Raw genomic sequence first — 19,502 nt, forward strand, 5'->3', positions numbered from 1 at the left:
GAAATCAGGGCAGAATCATCTTGCCTGACCTGGACCTCCAGAAGCAGTAGCTGGGAACGGCAGCAGTGCCAGGGAGGAGTCCCCCTGGGGCCAAGCCCAGGGAGCCGTGTTTTTACACTAAAAGACCTTGTTTTTTGTCTCATCCTGGTCATAACCCTGCTTAATAAAGACATTAAGATGAATGATTGAAGCTGCCTCTCTCCCTGCAGCGGGAAGGAGGGGCAGCCTGGGTGACCCCGGGCAGAGGGGACACTGTGGAGATGCGTGGAGGTAGGAGGGAATCCACAAAGCATCCCCCTCCAACACGGAGCCTCAGCTTTGGGAGGCTGAAGCCTCCTGCCCTGTAAGTGCTCTCCAAAACCTGCCTTATCCAGCGGGGCACCTCTGCACTGCCGGCCTCGGGCTGTGTTCTGTTTCCCCAGCATTAGGGAGGGGTTGGGACAAGCAGAAAAAGCCATTCTAGGTGGAGAGGGGATGACAGGGATTTTCGCTTATACAGGCTTTCGACAGGGCTTTGGTAAGCTCCTGTACACATAGGTTTTCGTATTTATAAAAACAATAGCTAACAGTTATGGGGTACTCTCTGCTTGTTTCAGGGGCTGTGCTTTATAGGCATTGCCACATCTGAGTCTCAAAACAGCCCATGACACAGGAAGAATTATTACCCCCAATTTACAGATGAGAAGACTGAGGCTTAGAGAACTTAAGCCACTTGCCCAAGGTCACCCAGCTAATAAGTAGTGGAGTTGGGCCGTGAACCGAGGCAGTCTGACTTCAGAGCCTGCGCTTATAACTCCTGTCATCACATATGCCTCCAATTTTACAAATTGACATAGCCTGGAATTGGGAGGAGGATTGGGGAGGACCAGCGTTTTTGTATCAGACAGGGAATTGATTTAGAGGGCACAGACAACCGTTAGGGATAAACAGGATCATCTCTGGATGGGGCTGCCGAGGAGGTAGGGCCCCAGGGAGCACTACTGAGACAGGCCTCATTTACCATGTTTATGACAAGTCTGGCAGAGGGCAGCTCAGGGAAAACTGCCCCTTCACAGATGACGCTGAACACTTTTGGGCAAGAAAATGTCTTGCTTATTGTCTTAACCCAGCCCTGCGCCCTCTGCACCTGATCCTTTGCTGGGCATGGAGCAAATTATCAATTAACAACTTGTAAAATATAGATGCTAAGTAAAAGTGAAGAGCCACGGCAGCCTTGAACCGTTTTCAGTGAAAAGAAGAATGCTCTGTGAGTGGATGCATGGGGGAAGGTGGGAAGTAGGGCCAGAGAGATCGCACTAAGACCTGCCTACTTCTCGTGTGAGGACCAGCAGCATCAGAGTCACCAGGGAATTCTGAGAAATGCAGAATCTGAGGCCTTTCCCAGGACCACAGAATGACAATTTGCATTTTAACAAGATCTCCAGGTGCTTGGAATGCAAGCACATTAAAGTTTGAGCAGTAGCACCTTAACACCTAACTGACCTAGTCACTGCCCTGCTTTAAACCCTTGGTTGGCTCTCTATTGCCTTCAAGATCAAGTTCAAACACTTTAAGAAGGCTTGCTTATAAGACTACACATGAATTTAACTCTCGCTTTACTTCTTCAAACTCTTCTTTCACCACTCACTTTGCCACACTTTCTGCTCCAGTAGTACTGGCTTTCTTCCCATCCAAATATGGGCCATTTCTTTGCCTTGAGCCTTTGCTCATGTTATTCTCTTTGCCTGTATTGCCCTCTTCACTCTTTTCTTCCCCACCTCCTGAGCCTGGGAAAGTCCTGCTCAACCTTTAAGACTTGACTTAAATGTCACCTGCTCTGAGAAACCTTTCCAGCTGTGATTGACCCCTCATCCTAAAACCTTCATGGCAATTGGTCTCTATGATCACTGTTATCACTCTGAGTGATACTTGCTTCCTTACCCATGTATCTCCTTCAGTAGAGTGTAAGCTCTGTGAGAACTGTGTCTGTGGCTCATGTTCCTGTCCCGAGTTTTCAAGGAGCCTAGCACAAACTAGATATTCAAAGAGTGTTTGTTTCATCTTGAAAAAGTATACACACAAGCTCTTAGTTCAGCTGGGGTTGCTGGAGGAGATCCCCTGAAGGCCTTGGATGCCCTCTTAAAAGCCCTACAGCAGCATTCTCAGGTCCTGTGGGCTGTGGTCGGGCAGTGCCTAGAGATCAAGAATGCTGAGCAAGCCTCTGGCCTGTGCATTACCACCTACCATGCAGGGTGTGACAGGCAGATAGGGTTTGGGGACTCAGGAGAGGAGAAGGAATAGCCACTTGGGAATCAGGAAATACTTCCTGGAGCAGGGCACGCTTCTCCCGGGGTTCAGTTGAGAGGTGGGAATGGGGAAGGCACTCCCCATTGAGAGAACCACCAGCAAAATGTAGGAGGCAGAGAAATACAAAGCTCCTCGATGAGTAATAATTAGTCCCTTTGGCCTGGAAGAGAAGGGGAGTTAAAGAACTACTATGAAATAAGCCTGGAAGCATAGGTTGAAGCCTGACTGTAGAGGACTTGAACACCAAGTCAAGACCAGGAAGGAGGAGCTATGAAACCACAAGGGGTCTAGTGTAAGGACAAGGCCCCACTAGTCTGGGAAGGTAACAGAATGTGGTAGGCAGTAAAAGGAATTTATTCACTAAATCCTGGGGGGGAAATTTAGTGTAATGGTGGTCCTATAGGATGTGCAGCTGATACTTGGCTACATCTAGTGTGGGGAGCCAGGCAACATCCCCTGACCCAAATATCGATTTGAATCCAGTTTTACATGGGGCTGAAAATCCTCTCAGAGGAAAAAAATTTTGAACCAAGCCCATAATTGGATCAGGTATACACCAGCATGATTGGATAACGCAATGGACACCATATTGCTGGAAGGGCCAGCAGAGCTCCAGAGAGAAACCTAATGATAGAGGAGAGGGGGTTCTGGCAGATGAGCCAGTTTCCACAATAGGACTAAGGGTTGAAGAGGGATCATGGGTCTGGTTCAGTATGATGGCTCTTATTAAACTCACTCTGTTTTTGCTCCTCTGGTGGTAGTAGATGTACAAAATGGGAAGAAAAAGGACTGGTTAAATAAGTGGAAAGACTGGCCTCTGAAATACTTAAGAACTCAAACCTCCCTGCTGTGGAGCTTCACATCCCCTTAGCTGCATGTAATATGGAGGGAGTCATCTTCTTACTTTGTGAGAGAGTGCCATGCTCTCACACTGTCATGATACCATGAGAATTGAGCACATCAGGCAGAGGCATTCAAGGCCAGCATCCATGGTGCCCTTAATGACAGAAGCCAGTGGATCATAGTAGCTTGTATTGCTCCATGGGCACAATTGAGGCTTTTTTAAAGGAACCTTGCAGGGGACAAATATTTCTACAGGAGCGGGTGGGGGCCTAGAATCAGCAACATTGGTGTACTAACATTAATGTAAATTTATTGGTATCACCAGCTGGTATAGATGGCAGGGAGCATCTGCACTGCTATAGATGAACTACAAGGTAGTCCAGGGAATAGAGCCACCAGGAGACAGCAGTTTGTGAGTAGATTTGGAGAAATGGAGGGAGCCTGGTCTAGAGGAGAGGAGAAGTTGGCGCCACTTTAAAGGGGCCAGGGTGAATGCTGCCATTTGAACTGTGGTGGAAGGGCTCCAGCAGGCAACAGGAGAGAAGAGGTGAACTTGAAGCTGAGATGGGAACAGGCAACAAGTGGGAGTGCTGGTGGCTGATGACCAACTTCAAGGGAAAATTGATGAAGGAAACTTCCCTCACTGAGCACCTACCTCATGTTGGTTCGGCACTGTGGTAGGTGCTTTCTTGTTTATGTAGGTATTATCTCCATTTTATAGTAGAGGAAGCAGACTTTACTTATTCATCAAATAGACATATTTGGAATATAAAGACCATTAAAAGTCTTCTTCCTCAAGGATCTCAGAGTGTTATAGGTGAGCGATACAGACAAGTCGTTTCAGTATAGAGTGGTCCTTAGAAAAGAGTAGATGCAAGAACAAGATGCAATGAAACAACAGAGAGTTTCCCCAAGTCACAGAGGCAGCAGATGTCAGAGCCAAGGTTCAACTCCTGGACTCTCTGGATCCAAACCCTTGCACCTTCCACCACTCTAGCTGCACAGCTATAGTCGTCAGGACCTTTAGTCATAGTCTGAGTTCTGAGGAAGAGCAGTAGCCCTTGTTGCTGGCAGGGAATGTTTTCTTTTATTCTTTTTCTTTTTTTTTTTTTTTGCGGGCCTCTCACTGTTGTGACCTCTCCCATTGCGGAGCACAGGCTCCGGACGCGCAGGCTCAGCGGCCATGGCTCACGGGCCCAGCCGCTCCGCGGCATGTGGGATCCTCCCGGATCGGGGCACAAACCCGTGTCTCCTGCATCGGCAGGCGGACTCCCAACCACTGCACCACCAGGGAAGCTCCAGGGAATGTTTAAGAGCAAGGAGAAGCCATTGGGAATTGGGATGCGGCATGTACAAGTGACCCAGCAGCACCTCAGGCCCAGAGGAGGAGATGATGACCGGGAGAGGAGAGGTTACCAGATCATGAAGCCTCTCCCCTGGGACAGGATTGATTCCAGAGCCTAGAGGTGGCAGTGAGTGGTTCTACCTATAAGAGCCACTGGGGCAAGCAAGAAACCAGGTTGCACTTAGAGAGGCAGATTGGTACCAGAAAATGGAGGGACTCAAAAATCAAGCTGGGATTGAGAGGAGGGGCCTTATTGGGAATGGCAGTGGGGATGTGAGAATGAAATCAGACAATTCTTGGGCTGGAAGGAAAATGTGCCCAATCTCTAGGATCATCATCTCCTTTTTGCTTCTGTTGAGTTCAGTAGCTCCTGACAGAACTGTCTGCCCTTTGGAAAACAACTCTTTTGCTTTAAAAACTTTGTTTTTTCCTCCCTTCTGAGCACCAGATCTGGAAGAGGCCCCAATCTTTTCTAGGGATTCTTTGTTTCTGACTAGTGGCTGGATAGCCTAAGCCAACCTTCCACAGTTGGGATGGGGCATTGGGCCATACCTCTGGGGCATGTGAATCACAACTCTCTCTGGAACAATGGGTGAGGCTGGGAGAAGTCAGAGGATTAGAGGTGGGGAGACTAGGACTGGAGAAGGAACAGTGGAGCAGCTTGGGGAAGAGAGCCTCTCTGGGCAGGTGGCTCCATCTGATTTCCGATTTAAAGGGGAGGCTTAGATAGCCAAGAAGAAAAAGGCTAATAAGAAAAATATTAAACGACAGTGTGTCTGTCCCCAGGGACTTCCTGTTGCCATGACTGACCTCCCGGAGAGCGCCATTCGTTCCTGAGCATGGCAGCTTTATAGGCACTTGTAGGCCAGCAAAGAACACCAATTTGCTGCTGCAGTTGGTTTTGATTACTGAAAGTTTCAATAAATCTATATTAAAATCAAAGGGAAAATTAACTAGGCCCCAGTGAGGGGCACAGAGATAAGGGAGCACATTACCACCCTGGCCTCAGCCACACCACATCCATCTCTTAGTTCAGATTCAGGTCACCAGGGAGATGAATGGCTTGGGCTCATAGGGAACAGCCCTGGGGAAAGCAGGGCGAAGAAGGCATGGCCAGGTCTAGGCTCCACTGCTCTTGGAGCAGAGCAGACTGGGGTTGGGCGTGGGGGAGCAAGGAGGTGGTATGGTGGTGGTCACGGTGGGAAGAGGAGTTGGAAGAGGGGTGGGAGAGGGGCAAGAATAATAGTAACAGCTAATACTTACTGCACTCTTTACGCAGGATACTGTGCTAAGCATGTTTAATTCTAATAACAAGTAGGTACTAGTATTATCTACACTATAGAGATGAAGAAACTGAGCGTCAGAGAATATGTGACTTGCCTAAGGTCACAGATAGAACCAGGAGGCAAACCTGAGCAGCCTCTCTCTACGCTCACTCTCCCTGTAACTTGCACTATGCTATCTTACATTGCTTACAGGGACTGAGAATGGCGGAAACAATTTCTCCAGTTATCAGATAAAATGGTTTTGGATCCAGTCTGGGTTCTCTCAGCTGTGCCAAGTTTGGGGGCTGCCATGCACTGTCCTTGGGTCCTAGGTTCTCTGCCCTTCAGTTGCTGACTAAGGTCCCAACTTTGATGGCTATCTTGCGGTTTTTCCTGGTGGTTTGACAGGGCTGCAGAAGAACCCATGTGGTCCTCTTTGGTTCTTGCACTCAGTGTTCACTTTAGTTCAGTCACTTAATCCAGCAGCCAGGCAGTCTACCCAGGGTGTATATGTGCCTGTATTGGACTCAGTTCATCTGTATCTGAAAATTCACTCGCCCCATCTGCTTGCCCCACCCCAGATCTTGGCCACCTGTTTTATGGACAACCCAGCTGCCACTACTATCACGTCATTTACTAACACATCTGGTTGCCTCAGCGCCCTCTGGGAGGAGGGTTAGGTTCTGAAAGAGCTTCCAATGTGCCCATTGTGATGGGACTGCAGTGGCCTATTTTGACCAAGCCAGAGGCTCCTCTCATCCTTTCTAGTATCAGATGAACCACTGTGCTTTAGGGTGTGGGATCTGGCGCCCCCTGTGGCTACAGGAGTGGTGGGGTAACACAACCCTCCCTTTCTTCCTGCCTGAGAAGTGATGGTTCTACATGGTCTGTAGGACAGAGCAACTAGCTGTGCTTTCTGTTAAGCTTTGGTCATACAATACTATATATTTTCATTCCCTCCTTCCCTGCCTCACTTCTCTTTTCCCCCTCACTCTTGCTGTCCTGGGATTACATTTCCCAATGAAATCTTACTACATAAGCTTTGCCTCAGGCTCTGTTTTCTAGGGAACCAGAACACAGCCAAAGGCTTGAGGGAGCCAAATGCTGGGTTAGGCAGCAGTGTAAGGTACCAAGTGTCCTTAAACTGTCCTATTATTTGAGTGCATTTTGCCTGGTCTTTGTCCAAAAAGAGCTTACAATGTGGTGAGGCCCTGGAAGTTGTTCAGATGAGCTCTAGAGCACCAAGGAGGAAAGAACACATTTTGGGGAAGTCAAGGGTCCCATGGAGGATAATGGGGATGGGCCTTAAGGAAAGCCTCCAATTCTCAGAGTGTGTGTTTACTTCATTCTTACAGCCAAGAAGGCTGGCTATGCCATATTCTCAGGTCAGATTCAGGATATAACAAAGCCAGAGACAAGAGAGGCCATACTAAGGCCTCTTATTGGTCTAATTTTTTTTTTAAACGTCTTTATTGGAGTATAATTGCTTTACAATTGTGTGTTAGTTTCTGCTTTATAAAAAAGTGAATCAGCTATACATATACATATATCCCCATATCTCCTCCCTCTTGTGTCTCCCTCCCTCCTTCCCTATCCCACCCCTCTAGGTGGTCACAAGCACCGAGCTGATCTCCTTGTGCTATGCGGCTGCTTCCCACTAGCTATCTATTTTATACTGGTCTAATTTTATTTATCTATTTACTTACTTGTTTATTGTCTGTTCTTCCTCTCCCCTCCTCCTCCCCAACGTAAAAGCTCCCTGAGGACACAGATTTTGTGTGTCTTATTCACCAGTGAATCCTCAGCAACAGAAACAGTGCCTGACACTTAGCAGAGGCACTATAAAATATGTTGACTGATATGATCAACTGGGATTAACATCTAGATAACATTAATGGAAAGAGGAGGATCCAATTCCAGCTCCAAGAATCAGGCGATAGGCAGATGTGCCTCCACTTTACTGACCTTTGGTTAAGTGACACCTGTCCCTGCTGGTGTTTATTCCCTCGTTTGTTCACAAACATTTACTGTGTGCCTGCTTTATGCCTGGCACTGTGCTGGGTATTACTTTACAGCATGAACAATATAGAAATAATGCCTACCTTACAGGAGTTTACAGCCCTGGGGGAGAGACAACAAAGAAACAGACAACTATAAAACGATGCAATAAATTCCGTAGGTGCAGAGTAGAATCAACTAACCCATCATATGGGATTAAGGAAGGTGTTCCTTAAAGGGGGGATTACCAGGCTTTCCCAGCTCAGGTGGGAACCATTCTTTATGTTAAGGTCAGATTTCACGGAGGTGGTAGGGCCCAGAACTGATGTCATTTTCTTAAGTGAAAATATGTAGATGTCAGACAGAGGGCTTGGTGACTGAAGCTGGCCACAGAAGATGGTTCCTGGCTGACTGGGAGACTGTCAAAACCATCACTGGCTTGGCCAAGGCTGGGGTTTCCCAGCTCAGAACCTAGTATCCATGACTTCCCAGAGAGGTACAACCAAGATGAAGAAATACATCTCTGGCTTTGGCCAGGGTTCTCTCCAGTTGACTGAAAAGACTGACTGTGGAAACTCCCCACAGCTGAGGCCAGAATCCTTCTTAACTCTGAAGTTCCCTGTGGAGCTGATCTTAACAACTTAGTTCCCTCTTTCTTGGGAAGGTCCTTCAGAAATCTAAACATTTTTTTCTTCGCCTAAAATCCCCCTCCTCTCAGGTCTTCCCCCAGGCCGACCTCAGAGAGTAAATGATAGTAATGGCTTGCTGAATGAACTAATCATGAGAAGGTGACATCTAAATACAACATGTCACCTTGTGAGCCTATACTCACCTCATGAGTATATTGGAAGGTGGGGAAACGGAAGTGGGGGACCTGGGTTTCTCTGGGCCTTAGAAAGTTTCCTTTTGTAAAAAATTTCTTTCACAGCTCAGAAGTGAGGCCCCCCCTTCACTTTCTTCTAAATACGTGCAACCTCGACACTACAAGTCCCATAAGGCCTGCGGTGGGGAGTCACCATCTTAGCGCACCTTCGCGCGCATGTCGGCGGGAGAGCGAGCCTTTGGGGAGAAGAAGCCCCGCCCCCGTGCAGCCCATTGGTCGGAGGAGCCGGCGGCGGGCTCAGCGGTTGGCCATCGCGCCCGCCCGTCCGCCGCGTCGGCCGGGGTCAGAGTGCGCGGAGGTGAGTCGGTGTGTTGTGGACTCGTGGTGCTGGCTGCCGCTGTTGAGGCGGCCGGGAACGGGCGGTGGGGAGCGGGCGGAGCTGGCCCTGCCTCTGCCTGGCCGGCGCCGCAGTCGGCGCGGGCCGCGCCCGCCGCCGTAAACTGCCCGGAGCGCCTGCTCAGGCCGAGGGAGAAGTCGGGGCCTGCACCTGGAGGGAGCCTGCCGCGCTGGCCCCGAGGAGGGGGCGTTGCCATGGCGACAGCCTCTCCCGCTGCTGACGGGGGGCGGGGGCGGCCCTGGGAAGGAGGGCTGGTCTCCTGGCCCCCTGCTCCTCCCCTTACAATCCCCTGGACTTGGATGGGCCCGAGTTGGGGGCAACACTCCGGGGTGGGTGATGCGGCGAGGCCCCCCCAGATTGGGCCCTGGTAATGCATGCGGGGTGAGGGTCGCGGCGCGCGTTTTGTGCAGCCTGGGGTGCTGGCCCATGTGCTCACCCTGGATGCATGGTCTACTGAGAAACGTTTAGGTGGAGAAGGAGGGCTTTGAAAGACAGGCTGGGTGAGGTGATTAAGCATGCTGACTTCCTACCTGGGATTACTTAGGAGGAGGAAGAGAGCTTTGACCAAAGAGGATAGAAAACTAGCAAGGAGATGGTAGAGAGAACATTCCCTTTACTCTCTCCCCAACATACACACACACAAGCTTAGCAGTTTACTTCTTTTTGTAAATCTGTAGCGGTGGTCGTAGTTATGGTGGAAGGATTGAATAAGGGGCCTAACTTGGCTAGCTTTCTGTTTGCTTTTCCTGCAAATGCTCCAGCAACAGGTGTTTTCTTAAAACAAAAAGGCATGAACTTGGATTGGGGCTTGATTGCGAGTTCTTGCAAAATATAACTGCTCCTTGTTGACTTGGAAGATGCTGAACGTGGCTTCTCACTGGGGGTTTGGATTCTGTCCTTAGGGCTGGATTTTGTAAACTGATAGTACCCATCATTCCCTCTGCTATAGGTCTCTGGCCACTTCTCTGGTATTAGTTCTTGTCAGACGTTTTATCAGTCTCCCAGGCGAAGGGCAAAAAACCAGGGATCCCATTGGCTAAAGACCGTACACTATTTGAACGATAGTAGGTTGTGATTGGCTGAATGATTTTTGATTGTAGAGTTTCTACCAGAAATTGGCTTCATCAAATTCTGCTTTATTCTGACTTTATCATACACAGCATGCCTTGTTTTGGTGGGTTCATGCCTGCAGCTTAAGTATATTATACCTGAATCCCCTAGCATTTGAAAGCCAATTTATAAACAGGGACTTGGAGTGTGACTCCACTAATGTGTGTGTCTGCGATCTTGGTTAGAAACCCACTTGGCTGCCTTTCGTGGGGGGAGTTGGGGGAGGTAGCTGCCGGGAAGTGATTGATAAGGTTTCCTTTATGGATTCTGTGGTGCTTCACTGGAGCTCAGAGCACTTTGGCAACTTAAGCACTCCAAATTAAAAGCTCATTAACAATTCCTGCCCAAAGATCCTGTAAATAATCGGCTAGCTAGGTCACAGAGCTTGGCTGAGAGCTCTCCTTGCAACTTGAAATTTCCAAATAAAAGTGCTTTTATTCCCTTTCATTTTGAAAAGTGTTTTCTTTGCGGTGGGGTAGGTTGGCGAGTGGCATTTCCCCAGGGGATCTGAGTAGAATAAAGTGTTAAATGTGTAGAGTGGTAGACAGGAATAGATTGGTTCCAAACCTAGGTGTTTCTTTGTGCAAGGGCGTTGCTAGCTTACAAGGGCACCTCTGCAACTTCTAATCCTTTGGAAGATCTGATGAGTAAAAGGTGCAAGATTTAAGTGATCTGAAGCGAAACCGGAGTGTGGAAAATCTGAATTAAGTGATAAATATGATAGGTGTCCATTGATGATTTGATTTGGGGTTTGATTACCTTGACTTTTTTAGAACTTGAGGCAGACCTGGATGTATCCTGCAAGTGTTTCCTGGTCTGTGTGGCCATTTGCAGTATGGCCTGTGGCTTTGTGGCAACCTGTGTTTCCCCCAATCCCTGCTTCAGTTCCTGAGTTCTGAATATTGTCAGCCTTTACTAGTGTCCCCTCCTTGGCTAGACTAGGATTCGGGATTATCCAGAGAGCCACGACTTCATGGCCATCTCTCTCAGTCCAAACTCAGATATTGTAAATGTTTACTATTTCTAGGAGATAAACCTCCTTAGGAAGAAAAGTATGCCACTAGAGAAGATGAAATTCATCATTGTAAAAATATTATTGTTGACCATTGAAAAACGCAGAGGTTAGGGTAACCAACTCCTGACACAGTTGAAAATCTGCTTATAACTTTTGACTCCCCCAAAACTTAACTACTAATAGCGTTGACCAGAAGCCTTACTGATAACATAAGCAGTTGATTAACACATATTTTGTATGTTATGTGTGTATCTACTTATATTTAATGCATTCATGACATCCTTTTTCTTAATTTTTTTGGTATTTCTAGGCTATGTGGTTTATCTGTGGGTTTTTTCAAATTGTCACAAATCTCCAAAAAAATCTCCCAATATATTTATTTATTGAGAAACATCTGCACATAAGAAGTGGACCTGCTCAGTTCAAACCTGTGTTGTTCAAAGGTCAACTGTAGTACTAGTAGCTTCTGAAAGCTCTGTACTGGCACTGTGCTTCCACATAGATAAGTGTTATCCCAAAGTAGTTTGAGTTTAGGAGTTTGAAGTACAGTGTGATCTTTAAGTTGTTTCAAACAATATTGAAATAGAGTTGTTGCAGAGATCTGTATTTATCCACAGCATTGGGGCTTTCCAGCTCTCACAGAACCTTCAGCATCCCCAGCGGCCAGTCTTGGCATCTTCGAAGTAAGGAGAGGTGAGAATCCTGTTGCATGGTCAAGGTTTGGCTTGACTTCTTCCTTATGAGTATTTGGGCTTGGAGGGTGGGGAGTGGGGACTGGTGCAGACTGTACTTTTCTGTAGCTTTTTCTGATAAGATACCATATGCTAAAAGACTACTGAAACTTACCCAAAGTCTATAAAGTGGTGAGAGTTGAAGGTGGGATATCCATACTTTCAAGTTCTGCCATGATTTCTCAGTGGGCATTACATGAGCACCTACTTGAAGTTCAGGAAGGTTGAATAGAGCTGGAATAATCCTTTATCCTGAGAAATACGCATCTTAAGACAATAGGAAGGATCACATTTATTTGACTTCTGATAAATGCATTTGACCAAGCCTTTGGGATCTTGGTCACATGCATTTATCAAATTTGGGTTGTGGGTCACCTTTGGGTGGATGGTTAACCCCAGTCTGTCTCTGTTTTACGAGGATCGGGGCTGGCTAAAAAGGTAGACTCTGATGATTGATATCCAGGATGTCAGAGGCTGTTTGTTGAGTAACTGAGGTCCAGGCATTTTGCTTGGTGGAGGGATTGTGGTGGTGAACAAGACAGCTGCTATCCCTGACACCAAAGAGCTTACAGGTTCATGGGCGAGAGAGATAGTATTGAAGCAGTCACAAGACCTCTGAGAGTGCTGTAACGAGGTAAGTATATGTGCTTGAGAGTACTTAGAAGGATCTCCAGCCCAGACTGGTGGGTTCAGGGAAGGCTTTTCAGAGGAAGTAACCTACTCAGCTAGAATTAGACGAAGATGTGAAGAACCAAGTGTGAAGGTCAGAGCTTTGTTGAGTTTGAGAAACTGAAGCTCAGTGTGATTGAAACATAAATACTCAGTGGGCAGGAGACAGGAGAATACAGTGAGAAATTAAGGAGGAAAGGTAAGCAAAGCCAGGGCCTTATAAGCTCTTAGGATTAAATGGTGGGTAGAAAAAAAGATTAGACTAGGTCAGCAAACTTTTACTGTAAAGGACCAGATAGTAAATATTTAGTCTTTATGGGTTTGTGTCACAACTGTTTACTCTGCTGCTATAGCACGAAAGCAGCCATAGTAGGAAAATGAGTGAGCATGGCTGTGTTCCAGTAAACTTTATAAAAACAGGTGGCAGCTGGATTTGGCCTGTGGACCAACCACTGGATCAGACTATCATAAAAGCCGTGAGAAGCCATTGAAAGGTTTTAAGAAGTGGACTGATACTAGATTTGTGTTTTAGAAAGTTTGCTTTAATTTCAATGTTCAGTGTTAAGAATGGATTGAAGAGGATAGTACCTGAGGCAGAGAGACCAGTAAGGCGGCTGTGGCAGTTACATGGGTAACATTTTCACCTTTGAGGCAGTGTTTTGACAATTAAAAATTGAGTATACCTGAATCTTTGCATCTTTGTGTATACTGGTTCTCTTTGCTAATTTCCTGGCCATCTACTTGAGCTTAAAGGATGTCTTTATCGATAAAGACTTTAAGACAGAGAAATTGTTGGCGATACCAGCTCCTATTTCACAGACTAGAAAAGATGTGGGAAGGACAAGTTGGTGTGGAATGAATGAGAAGTTTGGGGGAACTCTTTTCTATTGAAAGTAGTAGTGAATAAATGTAGCTGGGGAGAGATTTTGGTCTTTGGTCTCATAGCTTAGTGTTAGTTGCTTTGAATTTCTTGAACTGTACACACGGAGGGGGACCCATTTTCCTAAGCTTCCCAGGGAATTGCCTCATTCTCTATATGTCCTACTTAGTCGTCTTCTTTGCTTCCTTCTAAGAAACCGATGATCTTTTTCTGGTTTTGAGAGTGTCTCCTAGTTGAGTATGATGGTATGTGTCAGGTATAGGGATCAAATAAAGTATCTGTTGAATGTCTGATGAATTGTCTTCCTCTTCCTGCAAGCTCCGGTGTGCATTGCTAGAAGTTTCTGATAACAGTGCAAGGTCACATAATGACCTTGGGCAAATGACTTACCTCTCTGAGTTTAGCTTTTCTATCTGTAAAATGGAACTTAATAGGTTGGTTAAAGGATTTAATGAGATGTAAAACTCTTAGCAAGGTGTCCTTAACTTTTGTTATTAACAATATTTTACACAATTTTTTTTTTTTTTTTTTTTTTTTTGCGGTACGCGGGCCTCTCACTGTTGTGGCCTCTCCCGTCGCGGAGCACAGGCTCCAGACGCGCAGGCCCAGCGGCCATGGCTCACGGGCCCAGCCGCTCCGCGGCACGTGGGATCTTCCCGGACCGGGGCACGAACCCGTGTCCCCTGCATCGGCAGGCGGACTCTCAACCACTGCGCCACCAAGGAAGCCCTACACAATTTTTTAAAAAGCAGGTAGCAATTGGGTGACTTGACCTTTGACTTAGTACATTTGGGGTGCTCCCAATTGTCACTGTGGCCACGTGATAGAAACCTAGCCCCTGGCAGAGGCAGCCAGCGAACAGGAGGAAATTATAACTAAAGCAAGATGCTGCCCTTCATAATGGAAAATCTTCAGACAGCAGGAGTCCCATTCGGAATTCCAGAACTTTCTTCAGGGTGGACCTTAGCCCCAGCACCGTCAGTGAAGTGAACTGAGTGAGCAGCTACCCGAAAGAAATGCACTGAAGTGTGACCAGTCATTTTCCTGGTCTGTCGGGGTCGTTTATTAATGTTGCCACCCTTGTGGCTTTGTAAAGTGCCTCTTGAATGCTTTTTATTACTTTTCATCACCACTCTGGGAAGCGGGTCAGGTGGTCAGCATTATTGTCCCTGCTACGCATGTGAGGAAACTGAGGCCCAGGAAGGTTAAGTGTGTTGTCCGAGGTCATGCTGCGAGGTACTGTTAGAGCTGGTGCAGAGTTGCCCCCATATGAAATTGTGTGAGTTTATTGCTGTGATTTCTCTTCCTTTGAGTGAGAGATATATAGTCATTGCAGAACTGCAGTCTGATGCATGTCTTATCCATATCTCCTAGTCTTGATCTGGATCCCTTTATCCACTTGGTCCTGTTGGGTTTTAATTGATGACTGCTAGGAACAGGCCTGCTGGGAAGCAGATTCCCTTTGGGTCATTGTTTTTAGTCCATCCTCCTTTGGGGACATTCTTGGGGGAGCCTTAGGTGACGAGAGATTGCTTTGATATGTTCAAAATTGTGCCTTGTGCCCCACAGCTACAGGTAAAATCAAAAGGCGGATAATTTATGGGAGTGTCAGAGCTGGCCGCTGGCACCTCAGGAAGCCATTAGTATGCCTGTTCAGACCCTCTGTGTCCTTGCAATTGATTCCTCTTTGCATGAGCCTGATTTGGGAAGCTGTAGATCTGTGGGTAGTGATTGGATGTGACAGTCCAAACACCGGTCCCTAAATTAATCCTTTTAATAGTATTCTGGCACCAAGGCAATGCTCGCTCACTCTCTGTCTCTAACTGGGGAGGACAGAATTGGGGGGAGGGGGGTAGGAAGAATGAGAGAGAAAGAAAGAAAAGAAGCTTTTCCTGCTTCTTAGGCCCTGCTCTGTTCTGCCATGTCCTGATTCCAGAGCAGTTGACATCATAATTCATTCAGCAGACATTGCCTCACACTTACTTTGCGCCTGGCCCTGTGCTGGAGATACAGAAATGAATAAAATGTGGTCCTTGTCCTTAAGGATCTATGTTTAGCTCAGTATTCCTGACTTTGTAAACTCATATACTCCTTAGATGGGAAAAGCTAATCTTGTACTTTTCTTTAATGCTGCTTGAAATTTTAAACTGGATTCAAGGGTCTGACAAAAAACAAGTACAAGAAGTGATCTCTTCAGGGACTTCCCTGGCGGTCCAGTGGTTGAGGCTCCCTGTGTCCACTGCAGCGGGCATGGGTTTGAACCCTGGTTGGGGAACTAAGGTCCCACACGCTGCCCGGCCAAAGAAAAAAAGAAATGATCTCTTCAAATATGCCTTTTTACACACACATACACCCCTACACCTGCTATCTTCCATCCTTCTCACCTGACTTGCTGAAAATTACTGCTAAGAGGAGAAACAGATAACTAATATCTTACAATATAGTGAGATAAAAGTTAAACTGTGCTACTGGATCATTAAGCAATTAACTTTCTGATGAGGTGTCAGAGAAAGCTACTAAAAGGGGAAGATTTGAGCTGGATTTTGAAGAAGGAACAATAATTTGCCTGGTGAAAATAGAAGTACATTTCAAAACAGAGGGAGCAGCATTTGCCAAGGCACAGATTTGTAAAAGGAAACATCACATTTAGGGGCCTGAGCAAGAGCTGGTTGTCACCCTGCTTCCTGCCAGTTTCTCCGCTTTGTGAGACGGGAAGATTTGCTCCCCTGGAACTGGGTTTGGGAAGAGGCTTTGAGTTCCTTGTGCTGCAGTTGCTTTAATCCAAGACACCGCTTCCTGTTTCCACTTAAAAAAAAATATATTTGTTTATTTATTTGGTTGTGCCGGGTCTTAGTTGTGGCAGTTGGGCTCCTTAGTTGCTGCATGCGAACTCTTAGTTGCAGCATGCATGTGGAATCTAGTTCCCTGACCAGGGATGGAACTTGGGCCCCCTGCATTGGGAGCGCAGAGCCCTAACCACTGTGCCACCAGGAAAGTCCCCCTGTTTTTGCTTTTGTACCCAGGCTGCAATTTGTTTTTCTTATTAGAAACAAATTTGAGTGATTTGGACAGACTTAATTATTGCTATGGTTGAGTTCCTTTTAGTTAAAGTCATACCTACCTCAAAAGAAAAACTAAAGTTGATATGCATTGTTAGCCCTATGGCTGATGGGAGAATCAGCCAAATGGAGAAAGTGGGCCCTTAAATGTGGGAGAGGAGAACAGGGCCCTGAAGAGCTGAGTGCCTCTGAGCCTTAGTGTTCTCATGTGTAAAATGGGAATACTATTACCTATTTTGCTTGATGGTTGGGAGGCTTAAATGAGATGAAATATGTAAGTCACAACTACAGTGCCTGGCTTGTAGTAGATTTTCACAAAATAGTGTTTCACTTTCCTCTTTCTCATGTATTAACAATAGCTCCCTTTTGCTGAGAACGTACTATTGTGCAAAGCACTTTGTACCTATTGTACGGTCTAATTGAACCCCTAAGAGATAGGTATTTTTATTACAGCTATTATTACAAAGAGCATGTGGTGGAAGCAGGATTTGAACCTGTGCTTGTCTAATACGGCATTTTAACAACTAGCTGTATGACTCCTTGTTTCTGCTCTAGTTCTCCATTTTGGAAGCAGGGGTATAGCAGGTTTTGCGTACCTCCCCTCTGGGGTCAGATGCTGTCTACAAGTGTGGGAGGAGCTTACAGGGATGAGAGTACCATACCATACACTGCCCTTCCTCCATTTCTATCCTATTTACCATGTGTTAGGAAACTAGCCTTTGCTCCCTCTCGTTTGTGGGGGTCACAACTGACGTGCAGGTATTTGCAAAGAGATGTTTCCCATCCTTGGCCCCTTGAAGGAGTTTGCCCAAGCTACTGAACGTGGCTGATGGGTTAGTAAACAGCAGGCAAATCACAAACAGGTACTTTTTCTGTGCTGCCTTGAGTTGCTGAGACAGGCTAATTGGAGGGGAGAGTGAGGCTCCTATGGCCTTTGATGTTGCCATCAGAATTTGGTATTCCTGAAGGTCTTTAGTGACTTTAGCTCTTCTGATAGTTTGGGATTAGCAGCTGCTTCTGATGTTGGACAAGTTCTCGCTAGCCCTGTCTTGGAGTAGAAGCAGCTGAATCTACAGGTCTAGAGGGTGATGGGTTGTAGAGAGGAGGAGAGTGTTTTGTTGAGGTGAGGCCCCAGCTTTAGAGTTCCTGCTTGCATTCCATTTGAAGTTGCGTAGAGGTTCTAAGATTTTGTAGGGGTGTCAAGCTTTGTTCTGCCTTAGGCTGAGCTGTCAGGCCCCTGGCCTCCACTTGTGAGGCTACAGAAAAGCTTGGGGGACAAATGCTGGTGTCTGCTCCTTGTGTTGGGGCAGTGGCTGGAGGCTCTGAACTGTGGGTCAGGAGCCATGGGTTCTCTTCTTACCCTTACTTACTCTGTGAACTTTGGACTGTCCTTTTCTCTTTCTGGGGCTCATTTTCCCTGGCTTGCTGGACTGCGTCTTCTCTTAGGTTTTCTTTCACCTTTGACAGTCTATGATTTTCACAGAAAGTGCTTTGGCAGTTAAGAATGCATTCATTAGATTGAAAATTATGACTTTTGAAGGCATGCAGTTTATTTATATTTTTCCCAGGTTATTTTTAGCCACCTGAGACAGGGCCTGTGACTGAACGAGTTGCAGACAGGTGTTACCATGTTCTCTGTGGATGCCTCTGTGGCTTAGGTGTCTGAGCACTTGTGCTACTGCAGGTCAGATTGGAACAGGAACTTCCCCGAGACAGGGAACTGGGTACTCTGTGGCTGTCCCATGTGCTTCTAGTCTGGACCCAGAACCTGCCTCAGTGCCTTGAAGTTTCTCTGGAATGCACCCCTGCCTCCCAGTCTGGCTTTTTTTTTGTTTTTTGTTTTGGCCGCACAACGAGGCTTGCAGGATCTTAGTTCCCTAACTAGGGATTGAACCCAGGCCCGCGGCAGTGAAAGCACTGAGTCCGAACCACTGGACCTCCAGGGAACTCCCCAGTCTGGCTTTTTACGGAGTGGATTGAACCCAGGTATGGTATAAACCCATACCCTTCCCAGAGATCCCAAGTATATGTGGATGGGGAGATGAGGTGGGAGAGGACCCCATATTTCATGATGGATTTCTCTTCTTTTCTCTCCCCCAGGCTCCCCTGGCCTGTATGTGGATATTAAAGGATGGCCCCCTCCCTTTGCCCTTCCTTCCCCCCTCCAGTAATGGAAGGCTATAAAATGTCTATTTACCCAAGACACCAGAATGACTCCTCTGTGGTTCCACTAATCTGGTGATTTGGTGCTTCCCTGGTCTCTCAGGTAAATAGAAATTGAGGCTTTTTATAAAGGCATATTATTTCCCTCATTAAATGTGTGTTTTGGCACATGCGTTATTTACCTGACCGACAGTAATGGCTGCAGAGGAGCCATTGTGTCTGTTGTGTAAATACTCTGCACATCCTCCAGGGGCTGTGGTGCAGGCCTGCTCCTCCAAATCGGGCTGGCCCTGTGGCAATCCCTGTTTTCCCCTCCCCTGCCTCACTGGGGGACTGGTCCCTTTATTTTGAGGAAAGAATCATTCGTTTTCCTCTTTGCCATAGGCTACTTACTACCTTTAATTTGCTAGAAGAAGGAAATGGGTGTCAGAATAAATGTGTGTAAATCTTTGTCTCTGGTGAAAGCTGGTGAGGAGATAGATATACACAGAATCATAAACTGTTCCCTTTGAGTTCTGCCCCTCAACTAGATTCTCAAAGTCCTGGCTGATGATATAAGTTGTAGACTTATATTCTGCAAACTTGTGACTAAAATATAAAGACATCAGTAGAAAGGGGCACTCTCTAAGATGTCAGAGGGTAGACAGGCGCCTACCTGTGGAGCGCCTCTGCAGGGAGTGCCAGGGATATTTCCCGAGCAGGCTCTAGAGGTGTCAGGGATGCCCAGTGAGGGGGCACTGGGCAGGGGCACTTAGGACAGAGACTCCGTGCTTTGAGGGCTGCCAGAGGAGAGCGTGCAGCCTACCCTCTGTGGCAGTATGGGGAGATGGCTCCCTCACATACTGTTCTCTGGCTTTTTTTAAACAACATTGCATGTGGTTAAAAAAAAAATTTTTTTTTTAAGTTTGAAATAGGCCA

General features: G+C 46.8%; 1 protein-coding gene across 6 annotated transcripts in view; it reads left to right on the plus strand.

The window, feature by feature from the left end:
* The first annotated feature begins 8,866 nt into the window (after positions 1-8,866).
* The window catches only part of ERI3 (ERI1 exoribonuclease family member 3), a 129,482-nt gene continuing 118,846 nt past the window's right edge, over positions 8,867-19,502 (plus strand). For 2 of the 6 annotated variants that reach the window (XR_009338826.2, XM_059083059.2), the window contains exons 1-2: positions 8,927-9,286; positions 11,700-11,775. Coding sequence is in view for 2 of the 6 variants with exons in the window: in XM_059083059.2 (XP_058939042.1) it covers positions 9,152-9,286; positions 11,700-11,775 (211 nt within the window). In the remaining 4 variants the exon portion in view is untranslated. Of the gene's footprint in view, positions 9,287-11,699; positions 11,776-19,502 lie in introns of all 6 variants that reach the window. The other 4 variants (XM_059083079.2, XM_067009223.1, XM_067009232.1 and 1 more) reach the window with 4 other exon arrangements.

Source organism: Kogia breviceps, chromosome 1 (genome assembly GCF_026419965.1).
Source record: "Kogia breviceps isolate mKogBre1 chromosome 1, mKogBre1 haplotype 1, whole genome shotgun sequence".
NCBI lineage: Eukaryota > Metazoa > Chordata > Mammalia > Artiodactyla > Physeteridae > Kogia > Kogia breviceps.